A 17,826-nucleotide genomic window follows, 5' to 3' on the forward strand; every position below is an offset into this window, starting at 1 on the left:
ACATGGAAATTCCAAGTGTGTTTATAATGCAGCGCAAATCGCCCGCAATAATTGACGCTAGAGACCGACCCGAGTTGTGTAGCGGAAGAAAGGGCCGTGTTTCCCACCCTCCCGAGTCCAACCGCTGGAAGACTTAAACGGAGCATTGTTTAAAGTTGAAGGCTTAAATGTTTGCCTAGCCCAAAAGGGCAACTTTAAACATCTCATGATCGAAATTTTGCAAACATGTTTCCCCCTTTTCTCCCGCCCTCCCCGAAGCGTGGGAGAATCGAATGGGAATGGACTGGAAATCGGAGGAGAGTTTTGTCCCCGCTCCTCATGCAGAGTCACGCGCGCCTCTTTCGGAACGGAAATTTCTCTCTGTGACCGCCACCGATTCAAGTTCACGAAAGCGAGGACCAAACACCTGACGTTTCCCACTGAACCCCCCCTCCCTATCACCGGAATAAACTCTCCATTTCCAGCGTTGTTTGCTCTGTCTCGCGTAAATTGAACGGAAAGTTCTCTTTCAGTTTTCTCTTATTGCTTTGAATATTCCGTCGCTTACTTTTCTTTGATACCTTAGCGCGAGTGAAATCTCATTATTCATTACTGCGGGCACCGTTGGTCTCGGATTGGGGGCCTCGGGGCTCCACGTCTCAATCCGCAGGTTAGGGTCGTAAACCCACCGGATTTTCTTGACTTCGGGATTTACAGGCTTAAATTTCAAATGGATATCAAAGGAGGCGGGGAAGGAAATATTACGCCAGGTTGTGAGAATGTTGTCGAAGGCAAGTCCTACGAGGTCTATTGACGATATTACATCCAAACGTAAATGTAATATTTTCGATCTTCGCGACGTCTTTTGTACTCTATGATTATTCTAAGTCCTGCCCAAAATTTTTATGTATAAAATAGCCGCCTTTTCACTTCAATACTTACAAAAAAGTGTTGGATTTTATCATTGCTTTGCTTAGACTTCATGCGCTTATATTCTGTATCCTTGAGTTACTAAAGTGTTTGGGAAATCAGAACGCAGGAATAGCTAATGGTATGCTTCCCGCCCCTTGCTTAACTTAATAAGGCTATTCATTAACGTGAATTGTGGTGGAGATACTTTATTCAATCATTGCGGTACGATTTATGCGGCGTCGCAAGATTAATCCTTTAACAAGCAATAAAAACGTCTGAGATGAAAAATCAACTCTCTATTTAGGTTCACATGGAGTTTTGACAGTTGCGATGTCAATTTCAGAGCGTCAGTTTATTTGCTGATGCGTTGCATCTCTTGTCATCATCAAGGCTTTTTTCAATGTTTCCTTCGGTCGGCGACGCCACCATCTGTGAATCGCGCCGCTGGCTCACCTGTCGCCCGCACTCGAATCACCTTGATCTATTGAATGGCTGAAAGAGGGGGGGGGGGAGTCGGGGAAAATCACATTGGATGAAATGCAAACGTGATGAAAACACCTCTCATGCCACAGGAGCTCAACGCTATACTTGATTTATCGCCTTCGGGGGAAAAGAGATCGCTGAAATCCGATATCGCAGGAGCTTTTGATGGCTCTTTTTAGAAAAGCTGTAAAGTAAACTAAGTCATAGAGGATATTTGCTCTCTCTCTTCATAATCTTAAAATTCTGAGATTGGAAATGATGATAATCCAGTTTCAATGCTGCCTACTGACGATATTTTGTAATCAGCTAGATAAAGGTCTCTTTTTCAATGAAAAAAAATATTTGTGATTTTTCCCTTCTTCGTTTTTATTATCCGCAAGTCAGTGGGTAGTAAATGAGCTTGACGTGTTTGACCAACTGCTGTCTCGTATCTACTTAAAAACGTTCATTGCTGCGGTTTATCCTTGCATAAATATTACAATGCGCGTACGTTCGCGGGTAGCCCCTACCGTCTCTCGCCCCTCATAACGGGCAGGGTGGAACGTGGAGAGTTTGGGATTAATCAAACCCATTCCCGGCATAACCTCTATTTCGGCTCATGTAGAATTCAGTTTCAGGATTAGTCGTCCCCATGCTCATTACCGAGGGAAGGCTATACATGGATGTTATTCTTTTATGTGAAGTAAATTATTACTGTAGCGTGAATTCGTATCAATTAGCCTATTGGGCTTCCTATTGCAACCTCGTCTTGTTGGAAGTGTTTTTTGAAAGTCCCTGCGTACAGCGTTATTCCGCTTACTCTTCGAGTGGAATCGGTGTAATTCAAATGTGTAAATGACGCGTTCGCTGTACGTTTCGTGCTGCTCATTCGGGAGCATCACAGGTGGCGGCACATGTCAGTCTATCTAGGCAGCAACGTGCTTGCTGCGAACTCGTGGGTTTTTTTTTCAAATTGCGACGCAGGACGTTATTTTTTCGTTTCCTGCGCGCCGGGGATTGAATATTTACCCGTTTCCCCTCACGAAACGCTCCTAGGGCTCTGCGATATGACGACGGCTTGTCGGATTTTTTTTTTGCGTTTCAACCAGAACAATGCTGATAAATTCAAGGACCTAATATATCGAGGCTCGATAATAATTCTCGTATTTCGTGAGGACTTTTACGATATAGCACAAGTGAACCAAGTCGACAATTTGGTTGATATTGGGTACGTACGGTTGTCTAGAGAAGAGTGCAGGGTTCCGCGTGCACGTGGTGGAGACATGAATTCTCATTCCAATCGACCTTAACCAAATCTATGAGCGATATGTTCGATGATAGCAGAAGCAGCAGTTCTGACATGGCTGCAATGAGAGAATGTATGCGATATATTTATTTTATCAAGCCATTTGTTGTAGCAGCGTGGAAAAATAAAATGTTTGATAATGTGAAAAACTACAAGCATTTCTATTTCATTGCGAATCAGTTTCATCGTGTCATTACTGAGGTTATATTCATGGCCGATATCTTCGATATGCATGATGGCCGTTGTCACCACGATATTCCTTGGATATCGTTGGTCGATGTTGGAAAATGAGCACCGCCTTGGGCTCTCCCTATCCAGGGATCCATTTTCCCACCAACAAAGGCTTGAGTGCCGAGCACCACTCCCCGGGCACCTCCTCACGCTCCTACCCTCCCCCATAGGTCCCCTCGCTCTTTACCGGAAATACGGACTCTTTAAAAGGTTCAAGGGCGCAATTACGATGTTTCAGAAAAGAAAAGAGGTCGCAGACGGATTGAAAACAAAAGGTCGAGTCTGGGTTCAATTTTGAACCGATGAATATAGTGGTGCGGCAGGAGTCGCCCCCGGATTTTGAATATGACCCTAGCTCCCTCCTGCCCCCCTTCTCTCTCCGCAAAAAAGGAAGAGTAAAAAAATTTGGCGAGTGCCTATGATATCGCACGGTCTGAATTTTGGCCATGCTTCACAATGTCGACTTTGCACAAGGCCACCGTGTCGTTTGGAGGTTGGGCGTTGTTGTGGTTATTGACGCGATGAGGTTTATGCTTCGATGTCCCAGCGATGTCGAGTTGAATGGATAACCTTATTTTTTTCTCGAGGCATTCCGACCCGGGTAATTGCCTATGATCACATTTCAGCTACGTTCTCGAAATATTTCATGAAGCTCGAATGATTTTCGGCGGTTGCTTTCCTTAGACTCACTTGAAATTAAATAATTCAATTGGATCAGTTTATTAATTACGAAAGTTTCGTGAAGTAGCCTTGGTTAACATCTTTACAACGAATACGAAATTCGTCGGAAGTCTTCATCCAGTGACGGAGGGCACTCATGGGAATGATTACATCAATTCCCACAGGCTACCCCTCCAACAGTTAGGCTTCGGCTTTCGTGCCACGATTGTGCGTTTGAAACTTTTCTGCTCCGATGTTGGAGCGTCAGCTGGTTAAGGCAGCTGATGCAGAGGAGGCATGTCTGCGTTGAGAGCGGAGGTGGTAGGTATTGTGCGTGCGCGTCGGGTAGTTCAGAGCGAAGAAGATGATGGAATCGTATTGGCGCCTCGGGTGGTGGGGACATATGTCTCGTGATGTCATTTGAAGGGGTCGTCTCCTCGAGGGCCGGGTGGCGAGTGGGAGAGAGGTCGTGAGGGGAGGGCACTTCGCCTTGGCCACAAAGACGTGTGCTACACGTCGCGATTCAATGGCCATAGATTCCGCTCCACGTGCGGGATACGTCACCTCCCCCTTCCCCAGGATTTATTGACGGCGTCAAGAAAGGAGGGGTGAAAAATGCGACAATTTGTATCGTGTGGATGCGATTCGGTACCTGGTTGATTCTCGTGAAAATGAAGAGGTGCGTTGTCATACGGGGTTTGCAGGAGGAGCGATGGCTATGTTCTAATTTAATCGTTGCTGTTTGAGGGATGTTCTGTTTTTTTTGCTATCTCACGTTTTACTCGTGTATTTCTTTCATTGATGAAATCCCACGTGCATCACATTTTCAATTGGTGTCACTGTCTTCGATGTGTTTGAAGGCGTACTCGCTCACCGAACCATTGTTATCTGCGGCTTTCACTTTTCTCAACTATGTAATGTAAATCTAACAGTCGTTTAACTTCTACCTTCGCTTTGTTTTTAGGCCGACTCTCGGGCGAATTGTTATTTTGAAATATTGATAACTAATATTGATCGTGTACGAAAATCTGAAACAAGTGATGTTCCATATACATTCGGTGGTTTCTTGGAATATGTATTATCATGCTTAGGAACGGAGTGATTTCTCGTAAAAAAAACAAAATAAATAGTATTTTATTCTTCATTTCCGGTTCGTCCTGGAATTATTCACATCATTTTCCGAGTTATCCATTCGTGAAGGCGTGTACACGTGTAGTTTTCAAGATTCCCTGTAAGTAATGCTGATGAGGTTTTATCTCTTAACTGTTAAGCGAGTAGGAGAGGCCCGTATCAATTGCGATTGTTGGTCATGGGTTTACTCGTCTGTCCTTCAAAAATATCCGTATCAGTAATTAATGGAAGTTATTACCTCAGAATGTGAATCTCAAGTTGATTCACTGTGTATGGCCTCGCTTCCGGGTCTACATTTCTCCTTCACCAGGCGCGAGTGTTGAAGGATAAAGATCTTTATTGATCACAAGATATTTTCGTATGTCGGTGTATGTACTTCTTATATTTGTGTGTGTATGAATAAGTGAGATATGGTTGGTAAACTTATCACGCAAGTGTTCACTCTGCAGTGTTTTGCCACAATTCATCGTATCTTAATTTTTTTCGATCGCTTATTTGCATTTGATGCCCATCTTCCTGTTAACCCGTGAGAAAGCTGGTAGACGTCGCCACGAATATCGTGTCATCCTATTTCGTTGTAAATATAATTAGTGGAAGGGTCTAATCAAGCATGTCGCTTGTCAACCAGCTTGTGTCCTTTGTGAGAAACGTACATATTCTACGGAAGCGTTCGCATTCGATAAAGCTGTTCGTACCAAGTAATTTGATTCTCGAGTTCGACGAAAGTTGTTTGCTCGTCGACTCACATATTGCACGAAACAGCCCGGGAACTCCATAACTATTGTGGAATTTCCGAAGCATCCCACGTTGGCTGGTTAAGGGTGGGGCCATTGAAATATTTACACACATTTCTGTTTCGGTTCGTCCTAGTGGAGTTCCCTTCTGTTTCCCGTCCGTCTCCATCTCTGCCCATTTTTTTTCTCGTTTCTTATCAAACGGAAATGTCGCTATACTGCGACTTGGGTTGACGACTTTGAGCCGAAACTGTTTTAATTACGTCCGCTCCTTCATACTGTGTCCCCCTTTTTCTGAATCGGGTTATAATTACGTCCCCTCCTCACAACGCAGTTAGTTCGTTTCCTGTTTGTTTGTTGGCAGTGCCCTTAAGTGATCGAACTACGAAGAAGTTAATACGCCACAGCACTCAGTCGATTTGATTGGGCCTTTAGATGTTCACTTTTCCTTGTTCCAAACGGCTATCACCTCCTCCTGTTGTTTCCAATGCGTAATCGTTATTCCAAATGAATTACAAGTACTTGTATATTGTTTCATTAAGGAATCGAGATGCTTAAATATCCTTGTGCCCACTGTATTCCTCTGAGAATTAATTCGTATATAATTATCCGAAAAGTTTGCCAAAATGTCCTCGCTGTGGTCGGTGCTTCAGCAGAAATCCTTCGTTAATATAGTGACAGCAGTGCTGCCAACTTCAACAGCGAATAGATTCCTTTTGTTTCATTTGTTGCGAATATAAAAGTTATCTACTACCGAATATGACTATGTAAGCGGAAAAATCGAGCGTGTGCCAAAAGTAATGAAATGCAAATCTCAACCAGTTGCCCGACAGCGTAGTTGTCGTGGTTGCCGTGTAAAATGCATTTTTGTAGTCATACATATTCCTTCAGAATTTTAAGAATTATCTTTACTGAAAGGAATGTGTGAATTCTCACGGTTTCAATGCCTCCGTTGAGTCCTCTCGTCTTTAGAAATGTTTTAGTGTTAGCTTTTTCCGCGTATACCTTATCTTCGAGCGTTTTCCTAGAAAATGTGCGCGTGATTGCTCTAATTCGCTGAGATATAAATGATGGAATGTGTATTTCCAATCACGTTATTCATTAAAAGTTTAGACTGAATACGATGTGTAAAACCTCCGCAGGTGTCATTTGTCAATTTTATTCAGTCCAATAGCAACAGTATTAATTGCCGGAACAAATATTCGTTAAGAGCTACGGTATTGAGATTTTTTAATCCTTCGGCGGATCATATTTCCTAGTTCATCAAATCGTTCGCTTTTAGTCAGTTTCGTCATGGTAGCCCGTACCTGCGAAGCCAGCAAATGAGTATTTTGAATGAGCATCAAGTATAATATATTCCTATACCTGCATGAGTTCTAGTGAAAATTGATGTAATGAATATAATGCTGAGACTTTATTTCTTAATAATAAGCTCCTACAATCCACTCGAAACCGTTATATGAAGTATAAATTCAGTCTTGCCAAATTTTTGTCGAGGATTGGCCCTCGAATATTCTTTCCTCACAAGTTCCTGTTCTCCGGCCTGGTTCTAACGGCAAGACTCGAATGGCCCTTTTTGTCTTATCTCTCGACCCAACCCCTGTAACGACGTCACTAAGGCAGAAGCCAGATAGCGCAGAGTCAGTGACGTTCCCATGGTGAGCCACCTCTGAATCCACAAATAGATGGAACGCCGTTGTCTTCAGTACTGAGTAATCACGTTTTCTCCGAGCACGCTTATTAAATGTATCCCTCTCGAGGCTGTGCAAATAAAAGATTTAATGTGGTCCAGAACTAAATGTATTTTTTTTTAGTGCGGTGATGACGAGGATGGCGGCGCCTGCCTTTAAGATTCGTAAGGTGGGAAGCGTTGTGCAACGCTTGCTTCCCGGATTCAACGTTCGCAACTTCGTCTGCGTTAGGAACATTGAATTAATATTTATTCTTGGTGCTAACTCTGTTAACACTCCTCTATGCATTCCAGGGACCACGTTGTGTAATGACATTAAACGTCTTGCCGTAAATGTCGCATGCATACAGGGATTGCAAAATTGTCGAATGCTTATGTCTGCCTCGGGTCGGCTCTCACACACTTAATTTTTTTTTCGGAATCCGTAAGGGTTATAATTGAAAAAATGTTTACATCCGCGAGAGATCAACTTGAAATTGGTAATATTCTTCAGCTTGCAACTTAAGCGCTTAGTCTCATCTTTCCACTGACCAGAAATGAGTTTCTAGTGTGCCAGTCGTGAATATAAAGTTCCCTTGTTAACATCAAAATTAAGTTATATTATTCTTTTGTCGGCATTTGCGTATTCCCTGGCTGTGATTTAGTGCAGAAGCGGGAGTGCTCTCGCACTGGAGATCCGACGCGTTCACTTACCATTTTAACATCGTTTTCTTTGGTAAGGGAAATGTATAACCGGTCACGAAATTAACCACGTATCCCCAAGGAATAATTTTGTATTTTGTATTTCCTACGTAATTTAAACAATATTTCGGAATACATTTATTTTATGCATGACTGACCGTTGGGATGAAGGTGAGCACGTGGAAAATGTAGGTTTGGTGTGTTTCCAGAGAATTTCTCCCGAACGAGTTGTGGGACGATGTAAATAAGGTTGCGTATCATCTCATGGTACTATGAAGGATTAGTCTCGCTCTTTCGACCCAGGTCTTAAATTATTTATACAGCAGTTGTTACCGTATTTTCTCGGTACAGCCGAAGGAAATTACGTGGTATTTTGCTATCATAAGACACGGTTACCGCAGCAATATTTAGTTTGCATATTTATTCGCAAATTCCTAGGTCGTCCTTGTTAAAAATCGAAACATGATTCTTTCGTAACTAGCGGATACTTTTTTTGCCATCCGACTGCTCCTCTCTTTTATAGATCCTTAAAATGTCTTGCCGTTAATTCAGCCATTTCTGTTTGTTTCGCCATGTTTGGTCAAGGTCAGGTTTTTTAACCAATGTGTTTTGTTTGAAGCGGGTTCTACAACCCTCGACCCTCTGGGTGTTGCTCAATACTCCCTTGTGTAGGTAGTGCATCCGTGGCTTGCATCACAATGGGCAAGGTAATTTCAGAAGTATTCGCTCCGCAAGAACTTCAAGACGCGATGTCCAGGCCCGAGGGGTGAAAAGTTAACGATCTCTGGCATACGGAAAAACATGTTTTTGTGATTGTTTCAATAAACTCCTCACGCTAATGTGCCCTTTGCGGCAAGGGAACCGAAATCGAAATGCTGTGACTCAAATGTCGTAATCAAACTGGGAAAATAATATTTCTAATAATTTTTCAGTTATATATTTAATATTATAGAATGGAGTATCTCGTTTAGAATGACCGTCATTTGCTGAGCATTCTTTGGTTTTTGTGTAGCACCTTACTGTTCGAAATATGGCTCGTGGAATTACCATGACCATTCCTGAAATATTTTCCATTCCTTAACCATTGTTACACCGCGTCTTGCTCTACAAGCAGTTCACGCATTCTTTGTTGTTTCCTCTCATCCCAATCTCTACTTTTAACGCCGGATGTCTCGCCTCATTCCCAACTGATGTGCACGGGCACCCTTACGACTAAAATCTTCTCTGTAATGTTGGGAAACCAATGTCTAATACATCCTATCTCCTCTTTACAGGAAAGTCCATATGGCAACTGGTGTTGGAGCAGTTCGACGACTTGCTCGTCAAGATCTTGTTGTTGGCCGCCATCATTTCATTCGTAAGTGCTCATTCCTTTCAGCCCTGTCCAAAAAAACTTCCTTTCCTGGAAGGTACCTTTTCCTCTGCCCCCCCCCTCTTAGCCTCCTTCCTTCCCCCCCCCCCATCCCCCGCAGCAGTTGGAGACTTCCCACCACTGCGTGTGATGTTAATTATGGGGTAGATAATGACTAACTCATGATGGTTCGACTGTAAGGAAGTAATAAATCTACTTATATTTTGATTGTAAAATGGAGGATTACATTTACATAGAGCCATCATGTAATCGGTGACTGCTGGAGTTACTCCCTTACTCGAGTGAAATCCCTATGAAATTCATTTTTATTGTAATATTTCCCCAAGATCACAGTTAACCAAGAAATCATTATGTATGTATGGAAATTTATCTTTGAATCAAATTTCATTTTTATGTGAACGAATAGAAATGATCGAACGATTTTGAAAAGTTTAGATTTGTAGCCAGATCACTGAATTTACGTAGGTCCTTGAAAATTTTTGGAATACAGGAAAAGATGCTTTTTTGACGTGGGAGAGGCTGTTTTACCGTCGTCTTCCGATGAAAAAATAACCGTTTTAAACTTTAAAGAGTTAAATTTGTTAGTTTCTGTTCTCAAGTTTGACGGGCATTTAAGTTCCATTGCCGTGGAGTATAATTATGGAAAATAAATTAATAACTTTTCAAGGGATAAAAGTGTTTTCACATATGTCGTATTTCGCCAACCAGGATATTCAGTATTTATCATTTTGCAGTTTTTTTACAGTTGTTCATGTATTTTTGACGAGCTCCTCTATTCATTCTTCTCATGAACTGTACAATAAATTCAAATATTCATCAACATTGTTGAACTAGAAATAAATATTCTTCTACGAATTGATTTATGGTCTTTGGGGGGAAGCCCGACTCTACTTGAGTACTGGGTTTGTTGTTGTGATAAGAAAATTAAAGTACGGCGTTTTTATGGCGGAAGAGGGCACAGTATTATTTACTAAATCGGGCGCAGAGCTGTTGAAAATTCGTTTCAATTGAAATTAAAAGGTTAATTCAATAAAATACTGGTAATTCCTGGAAGTTGGGATTCGGGGTCATACATAATCGATGTAAGATCAGTGATAGACGGCGTCGATGAGAATTTAGACTTTTAAGTAAAATTTATTGTTATCCATTAGGTATCCAAAGTTATATTGGTATCTGATTGGTCTCGTCTCTTTGATCGGAACTATCTGACATTCGGATTAATGTGCCTGTGCGGACTAGGTGGGTTTCACTTGAGTCCAAGTCACGTCGAGTGTACTCGAAACGCTGAGCCACTCTTAAGCACTTATTTCTCTCGTGAATTATGTTCATCCTCTGATATACTACTATAACATCTTCACGGAATAGTCGGGTTAGCCGGGGAATCCACTGCAAAAGCAGCGCGTGCCCGTCCAGGGCAAAGCGCTCCCGCGACTCGAGTAACCTGGCAGGCACTTAAGAGGGCGCATCATTTCCCTGTGTCTTATTTCGTCACCCCGTCGCTTGCAAGCCTCCTGCCATTTCGCTTTCTTCCGGTCCTCTCCCCTCCCCGGAAGGATTTATCTTGGTCGGCGTCGAGGAACGCAATCCCTCGCAGGTGGACTCCAAGGGTATAGGTTGGCGATATCTTATCTAGTGCCGATTTCTTCACGTGACTGATGTGACGATGACTAAAATCATTTGCGACTGAAAAGAATTTGGCGAATCGATGGCATTGCTTTTATGGAGACTTTCATCCGTCATCGTTTCCTTTATCGAGTCAAATTTTAATGGGTGGCTCCCGAGAATCTTCATGGATTGTTTATCTTCTTATGCATTTGGACGCAGCGATCCTTGACAAAGCTATTCTCCTTTAACCCATCGTCAGAAGTCTTTCACTGTTAGAAGCTACGCCAATTCTGATATCATCCGGTGATAGTTTATTCGATGTATTGAATTCTCTCGATGAGCACTTCATATTTCTATCTCTTCATCATTAGTTCTCTCCCTAAATTCCCTCATTTCTCTTCATTGATCCGGGCATTTTTTTGCAGAAAATGATATGATAATTTAAACTGCGTTCGAATGCTGGTGAAAAGGTTGTTGATAGTACGTCAGAAGACAGTAATACTCGTCTCTTAAGTTAGTGTCTATTACTCCCCCTGTTATTGTATGGTAGTGAAACTCACGTATGCCATTATAACCACAAATTGCGATTGAATGCGGTGCAGATTGGGTATTCAAGAAGGACTAGTGGTATAAAATAGGAGATAGAGAGAAGGTAATGAATGAGTGGATTACGAAAGAATGTGGATCGGACGCAACGCTATTAAAAACAATGAAAGAAATGTGATACGCCGGTTTGGTCGTCTTGAGGGAAATGAATGAGTCAAATCGCTAAACAGATACAAGGTAGGAGAATGTATGGTTTGAGAGGAAGGGGTGAATCGAGTTTGTCATGGGTGACTGTAGTTGAAGAGACCCAAGGCGATGGATATCACGGGTCCCAGGAACATTACAGCATGCAATGAACAAATGTGTGAATGTGACTTAGGCCAAGTATGCCAGATTTCCTCGTGTTAGTATGCACTGTGAAAGTTCCTAAGCTCGTATCTTTTTCTCCTGAAATCCAACAACTCTGCCAACCTAATATTCTTGGCATATCTGAGGCGCTAAGGACGAGATATGACTGCCGTACTCGAGTTAAGAGAGTATACCGGCGTCATTTCGCTTTTGCCGCGACTCTCGCATGTCAAACCACACGCTTGCAATCGGATGAGGTACTCTCACAGTGAGGCTTAAAAGTTTTAATGTCGGATTGTTTACGTTACGAGCGAAAATAGAAACGGTCCTCGGGGCCTTGTGCGTCTCCCCTACGACCCCATGACGTCAGTAGCAGAAGAGCGTGCGTGTCGGGTAGGCATATGTACGTATCATCCAAGGACGCAGCCTTGCTCTTACCGGACCGGAGTGTAGGGTAAGCGTGTGGTGGTGTGGGAAAGGGTGGGAAATGACGTGGGAGGGTAGAAAACTGGTGTGGTGTTTAATACGGGCGATTTTTGGACAGGGCAACCTTGGCAATGTGGAAGGCGGAAATGACGGCTTTAAGCTTTCCTCGGGAGGTAGGAATTGTGAAATTTGGAAGCAGGAGTTGACCAAAATTCCTGATATCGTTTTGAGCTCGGGATTTTGGAAATAGAATGCGGTTAGCCGCATCGTATTTAACTATGGTCTTAAATGGAAGCTGAACTAAGTACAAGATTCTTTTATGTCGAGGAAAATATCCTCCTCCTCAAGATTTTAAGAAATACTGAATGTCTATTTCATAAAATGTGTTGATGAGTAACAATACATAGTAGCCAAGAAACTAGCATGTTATGAAAAGTGTTCAACTTATTAGTAATTTCGTATAATGTCCCCCAACCCGGGAAAATATTACTCCCAGCCGACACCGTGTTAAGTAAAACATTATTTTAAACAGGTAGTCAAGTATTAGTGTACTCCAAGTTAAGTATTAATAGCTCATGTATGAGTAATGTATATTTATTCGTGTTCTAAAAATATGAAGGCGACCTGTATTTCTTGGAAAGACGCTCAATGTGGTAGGGAATAGTTTCGAAACTGAGGAGTTTTCTAATCCAATTCGCTTTCGTGGTTGTGTGGGTGTTTCAAGACCGAAAGAACGAGATCACATCCTTCCGTAAATACACTTCTGTCTGTCTTTTTTTTTTGGTCGAATTATTCTTTTCCTTTATCTCCGACGAACTTGCTTATCAAATCTGGGTACGTGGATAAGACTTCAAACAAAGTGACCCTTGAACTAATGTAGAAATTCTATAGTTCTGTAATAAACTTTTGCGACTTTTTTACACTTCGGTGTGATATATTAAAATAAGTACCGTTCACTTCATATATATATATATATATATATATATATATATATATATATATATAAACACTTCAATGTAAGCCTGTTCCTTCTCTCCCTCGAGAAAGCTGGTTTTGCCCCTGAAAATGCAGAATACGTGTGAGTTTCATTTTTGTGTGGTTCTATGATTTTGTTCGCTAGTGCTTGGTGTACATTTATGTGTACATATAGTATGTATATACACACGAGTAGATTAATACTCCCAAGATATCATGGTTCTTTGAACATCGAGTTCTTTGGACAGATTTGTAAAGATAAGGTCATCTCTGCTGTAGTATTTGTAGTGCATACCGATGACCGAGTCTTGATATGCCATTCATTGACCTGAATAGCCGCCGTGAACTTAATGTTCACCAGTAAAAATGGAGTAAAAGGTCTTCCATGAAAATATTTTTGACCGTGTCCGAAGTGAGAGAAATATTCAAGAATATGGAAGAGATGAGTGGAAAGGAGTAAGTTTTGTGGCGAAACCTAATATCAGGCTTTTTTGTCCTCAACCAACCCAGAAGTAAACATCATGAATTTTGTGTATGTGTAAAATTTTAACATCTAGTTTAGAATAGTCGAGGAAATTTGTGTGAATCGAGAACGGTGGCAACCGTGGTAGCGAATCAGTTGACTGGCCCGGATTGTAATTGTTCCTTATATCTAGACGTCGATAACATTATTCTCCAAATTTCATTTAAAACTATGAACAATCAAAAATCGATACGGCCTCCTTAATATCCCTAGTCTCTCTAATAGCCCTGCCAATACCACCGTGGTAGCCTCGGCAGTCGCCGTCAACGGCGTGGGCCACACCATTACGGGACTTGTTGAACAATGCGCTTTCAGCGTTACGGGCACCATCGTCAGATTTCTCCGCCACATGAATATTTCTGGGAGCAAATCAGTGTTTGCGCAGGATTGCGGTAACAGTGGTGTCCAGGTTGTCTGCTACCATCGAACAAAACGTTCTGACTCGGACCCGTCGATGGATATGGTCCGTAGGTGGTGTCCGAAATGGAAAGGGTTCGACCGGACTCACTCCTGGCTTCAGAACCCGTATAAGGTTACCGGCAGCCATTCGAGGTGATGTTGGTGTTGGCAGGGTATTTGCCACGGGCGCGACGGATCTTCCTCGGCCAGAGTGGAAGGAAGGAACCGTCTCATCCTCTCTCTCTCTCTCCTCCCCCCCCCCGCGCAGAAGCCAAGAGGAGAGTTAGTTACGACCGGGTCTCCTACTCCCCCCCCACACTCCCTCCACTCTGCCCACCCACACCTCCTACCAACAGAGCAGCCAGGGTGGAAACTGATTTAGGCGCCCTCGTTTCTATCCTGGGAAGTCTTTCAACGAGGGTTGGCCGGATTAGGGTTGGCGGCTGTGGCGCCATTCGAGCCTCGCGCGCGAACGTACTTCTCGCATGGATTCAGTGGAACTAAAAGAATTTATTTTTTTTAATTCAAGCCCCGTCACTTCAGAGTGCTAAAAAGATACATTTCCCATCATATGTTTGCGAGCTATGCATTAATGGGTGTCGCATTGAGTCGTGCACTCTTGGCCCAACTTCCGTAGGTTCACGTACTGTAGGTTTTCTTGGCCATAAAAATTCTTCTCGGTATGTTTTCTTAATTTAGAAGAAATTTAAGGAAAGCTTTCTTAATTTGAAAGTATTAAGTAATATGTTTTGTTTTATGGAGAAATTGGTTCTTCAGAATTTTATAAATGGGAGAAATATTGAATGGCTTAGCAAGATTTACGACATTTTAAGTCGAGGATGGATGGAGAACTTGGATAAGAATAGAAAATTTTTGCTTTGTAAAACCGGGAAATGTCAGGGAAATTTTTCCTTAGACTTTTGCACCCGCACTGATAGGGGTCAAATACGAAGGCTCATGATAAGAGATCTGGCCGTAAGGAATTTTAATGTACACATTGTAATACTAATCGGGAATGGGAATCAAGAGGATGAGTGGTTGCCTTGTCGACTGTTTGAATGATAAGTCACAGCAGTCATTCTGGCATAACTTTCGGGTCAATTTTAAAACATTCCTCCCTGGCCTGGTTCGATGGTCTGTTGGGGAAATTCTGTGGGCGCGTCTTTTCCCTCCAGTTCCATCGCGTCTAGCCTCTTTCTTGATAAACATCATTAACCCACGGGGTGGAAGGTGAGCGCGGAGTGGCGGGTGGTGAACAGGGGTGATAAGTCGTTATGGAGTAAGAAAGATGTGGACGGCGACGAAAGAGTCCGCACTTATCCCCGTGGAACTGTCTTTGCCAACGCTACGATTGTTACGCCATAAGTTCATTTTTTTCCTATTATTATTTGTGGGACGGGTCAGCAATTCTAGCATCTGTGTTTGTTTTAATTCGCTTTTTGTCTTATCCCCGAAAAATATCTGCGAAATGACTGGGGGTCTGCTAGTTGGAAACTTTGGGTTCATATGGGTCGCGGTAGTCCAGGGGGTAGAGCGTTGGACTACTGACCGGAGGGTCCCGGGTTCCATTCCCGGACAAGGCACTCTGGGCACCTGCATCTTCACCCAAGCTATGTGATTTTTCGGATACCAGGTCTTCCTGGGAAACCATAACCGGCACAGGGAAAGGAACTGGCCCCCCTACCCTGATGTGTGAATTTCACACACCGTCGGGCTTAGTACTGGGTGAACTCTACGATCACCTTCCAAACCGACCTTCGGGTTCATTAATGTGTTTATGGTTTTTTTTATTGGATACGGTATGTATCAAACTTGAAGTAAATTTATATAAAATATGCATGATTACTTTTAGGAAAGCGCTTCAACTTTCTCAATATCGGCATTGCTATTTTTATCATATATGCAATGTGTCCAGGCTTACCATCTTAAACTTGTTATTTCGGTCCCTTTCATTAAAGTCAACGTCCTTGTAATTACTTATGCGTGGTGATATCATGGCAGGGCAATCCGCCGGCAAGAAAAGTTTTATGAAGTAATAACCATAGATTTAGGGTGAATTTTTCCTCCAGCCATTATGGTTGGTCCAAGTGGTATAAAATTTTTGCGCGAGCTGCGTTTAAATCACCCCTGTGTTACATTATTCGAAAAGAAATGGATAGGAAGCAGTTCTGGATGAACGGGAAGGAAATATTTGGGCCAAATTGTAGAAACTTAAGTTTTTTTTACGTTTACTTTTATCTCCTGATCTCATGGTGATGAACTTGGTTCATTCATTCTCGCTTTGCTTATCTCGGAAATGGTGTCCTCTTTAACCGTAACGAATGTAACAATTCAGGGCATTCCATTGGTTAAAGATGATGCCATGGAGCGTCATCTTTTTCTAACTCAAGGCGCTCACCACCTCCCTCCCCATTGCCCCTCTAGCCGCAAACCTCCCGCTCAAGCGCCAAGTATTGTGCCAGGCGTTTTGTTTGGATAACATCAGTACGGCCGCGTGTGGATGCAACAGCATCCTTTTGAGTGCCTGTCGTGTGTCGGTTTTTTTTACTCAGCCACGCCAACACCAACGACTCCTCCTCCTCCCCTTTGCGTCAAATTTTCCGTGCTTCAAAATGTGGGAAAGAATGATCCGAATGTTTCAAAATAGCGCGCAGGTTTGTATATTTTTAGCCGGCTTTTAAAGCCTCGTCGTGGAGTAAACGCTGTAATTCTCTCCGCTCTTTAATGATCTCAGTTTTAGTCTCCCAAACAGCTTCTGTTTGATTGTGGAGGTCGTTTCGTGCAACTAAAATAAAAAAAATAGACATAGAAGCTTCATTTTGTATGGCAGTGCGTCAATTTAATTTAAATTTGTTTCGGCTCGGTTCTTTTAAGAATAAAAGCTACCGTTTCGGCGTAGAATTAATACCCTCACCATGGCGTTTGCCCGCAGTTGGCTTCCCGTACGTATATCCCTCTAGCTCCTGTGACGTTCATGAGCTGTGTTTTGTGTCTGACTTCGCGGGGATTGTACGAGTAGTGTGTTCCAGTATCATCAGTTAGCCCTCAATCGATACACGTTTATAAGCTTGTTGGGAATATGAAGATCTATTTGTATTCGAAAATTGACCATCGGGCTGCGAACTGCCCGCAGTCCGGGTGAAACCTGGTTTGTTTACACATGGTCAATATTGAGAGCAGTAAATAATGGAGGACGATGAAAATAAAAGTAGATAATCTTCCATGTCGCCCCTTCTTATTCGGAAAGGGTCACGGAATCACATAAATGTGTCACATCTAAATCGGATATAATGCTATTTATTTCCATTCACGTTCCCGTTACTTTTATGTTGACTGTGCTTTTGGTAAAATTTGACATTACATTGATTGAGTTTCCAGTCCTTCATTGATTCTCTTACTCTGTGAATAGGAAATCGTTAAAAGTTCACCTTTGATGTGATATGTGAGGCCACTGGGTAAATTATCAAAGTTGGGTCTCCGTTCTCCGAATCAGAACTCGAATAATCTACGTCCCGCCTCATTGGCCCCATTGAGAAATCTGTGAGGATTAAGCTGTCAGAAATATGTGGGTTTCTACAATGCTGCTCCGAATTTCCAACCACCATGTTTCATTCGACCATTAATCTGTAAATGATCAAAAAATTTGAGAATGCGATGCTTTTCCGTCGGATATCTCGAATGGACGCCACCAAAGGCATCCCTGAGAGAAAAAAATGTGACTATATAAATCATGTTTGTATGAGATGGGCATTGTTTCCGAGCGCGCATTGTGCGTGGCGTCAGAGAATAGCAATAATATTGGCCTTTGATCGATACCGTCGCTTTATCGCGAGTGTTTTTTTACGA

General features: G+C 42.5%; 1 protein-coding gene across 3 annotated transcripts in view; it reads left to right on the top strand.

The window, feature by feature from the left end:
* Positions 1 to 17,826, top strand: part of SERCA (ATPase sarcoplasmic/endoplasmic reticulum Ca2+ transporting SERCA) — a 97,298-nt gene that overhangs the window by 53,857 nt on the left and 25,615 nt on the right. For all 3 annotated transcript variants that reach the window (XM_071582492.1, XM_071582494.1, XM_071582493.1), the window contains exon 4: positions 9,061 to 9,143. In XM_071582492.1, the coding sequence (XP_071438593.1) occupies positions 9,061 to 9,143 (83 nt within the window). The remainder of the gene's footprint in view (positions 1 to 9,060; positions 9,144 to 17,826) is intronic.

This window comes from Hetaerina americana, unplaced genomic scaffold (genome assembly GCF_022747635.1).
Source record: "Hetaerina americana unplaced genomic scaffold, ioHetAmer1.1.p SCAF_115, whole genome shotgun sequence".
NCBI classification, from domain to species: Eukaryota; Metazoa; Arthropoda; class Insecta; order Odonata; family Calopterygidae; genus Hetaerina; species Hetaerina americana.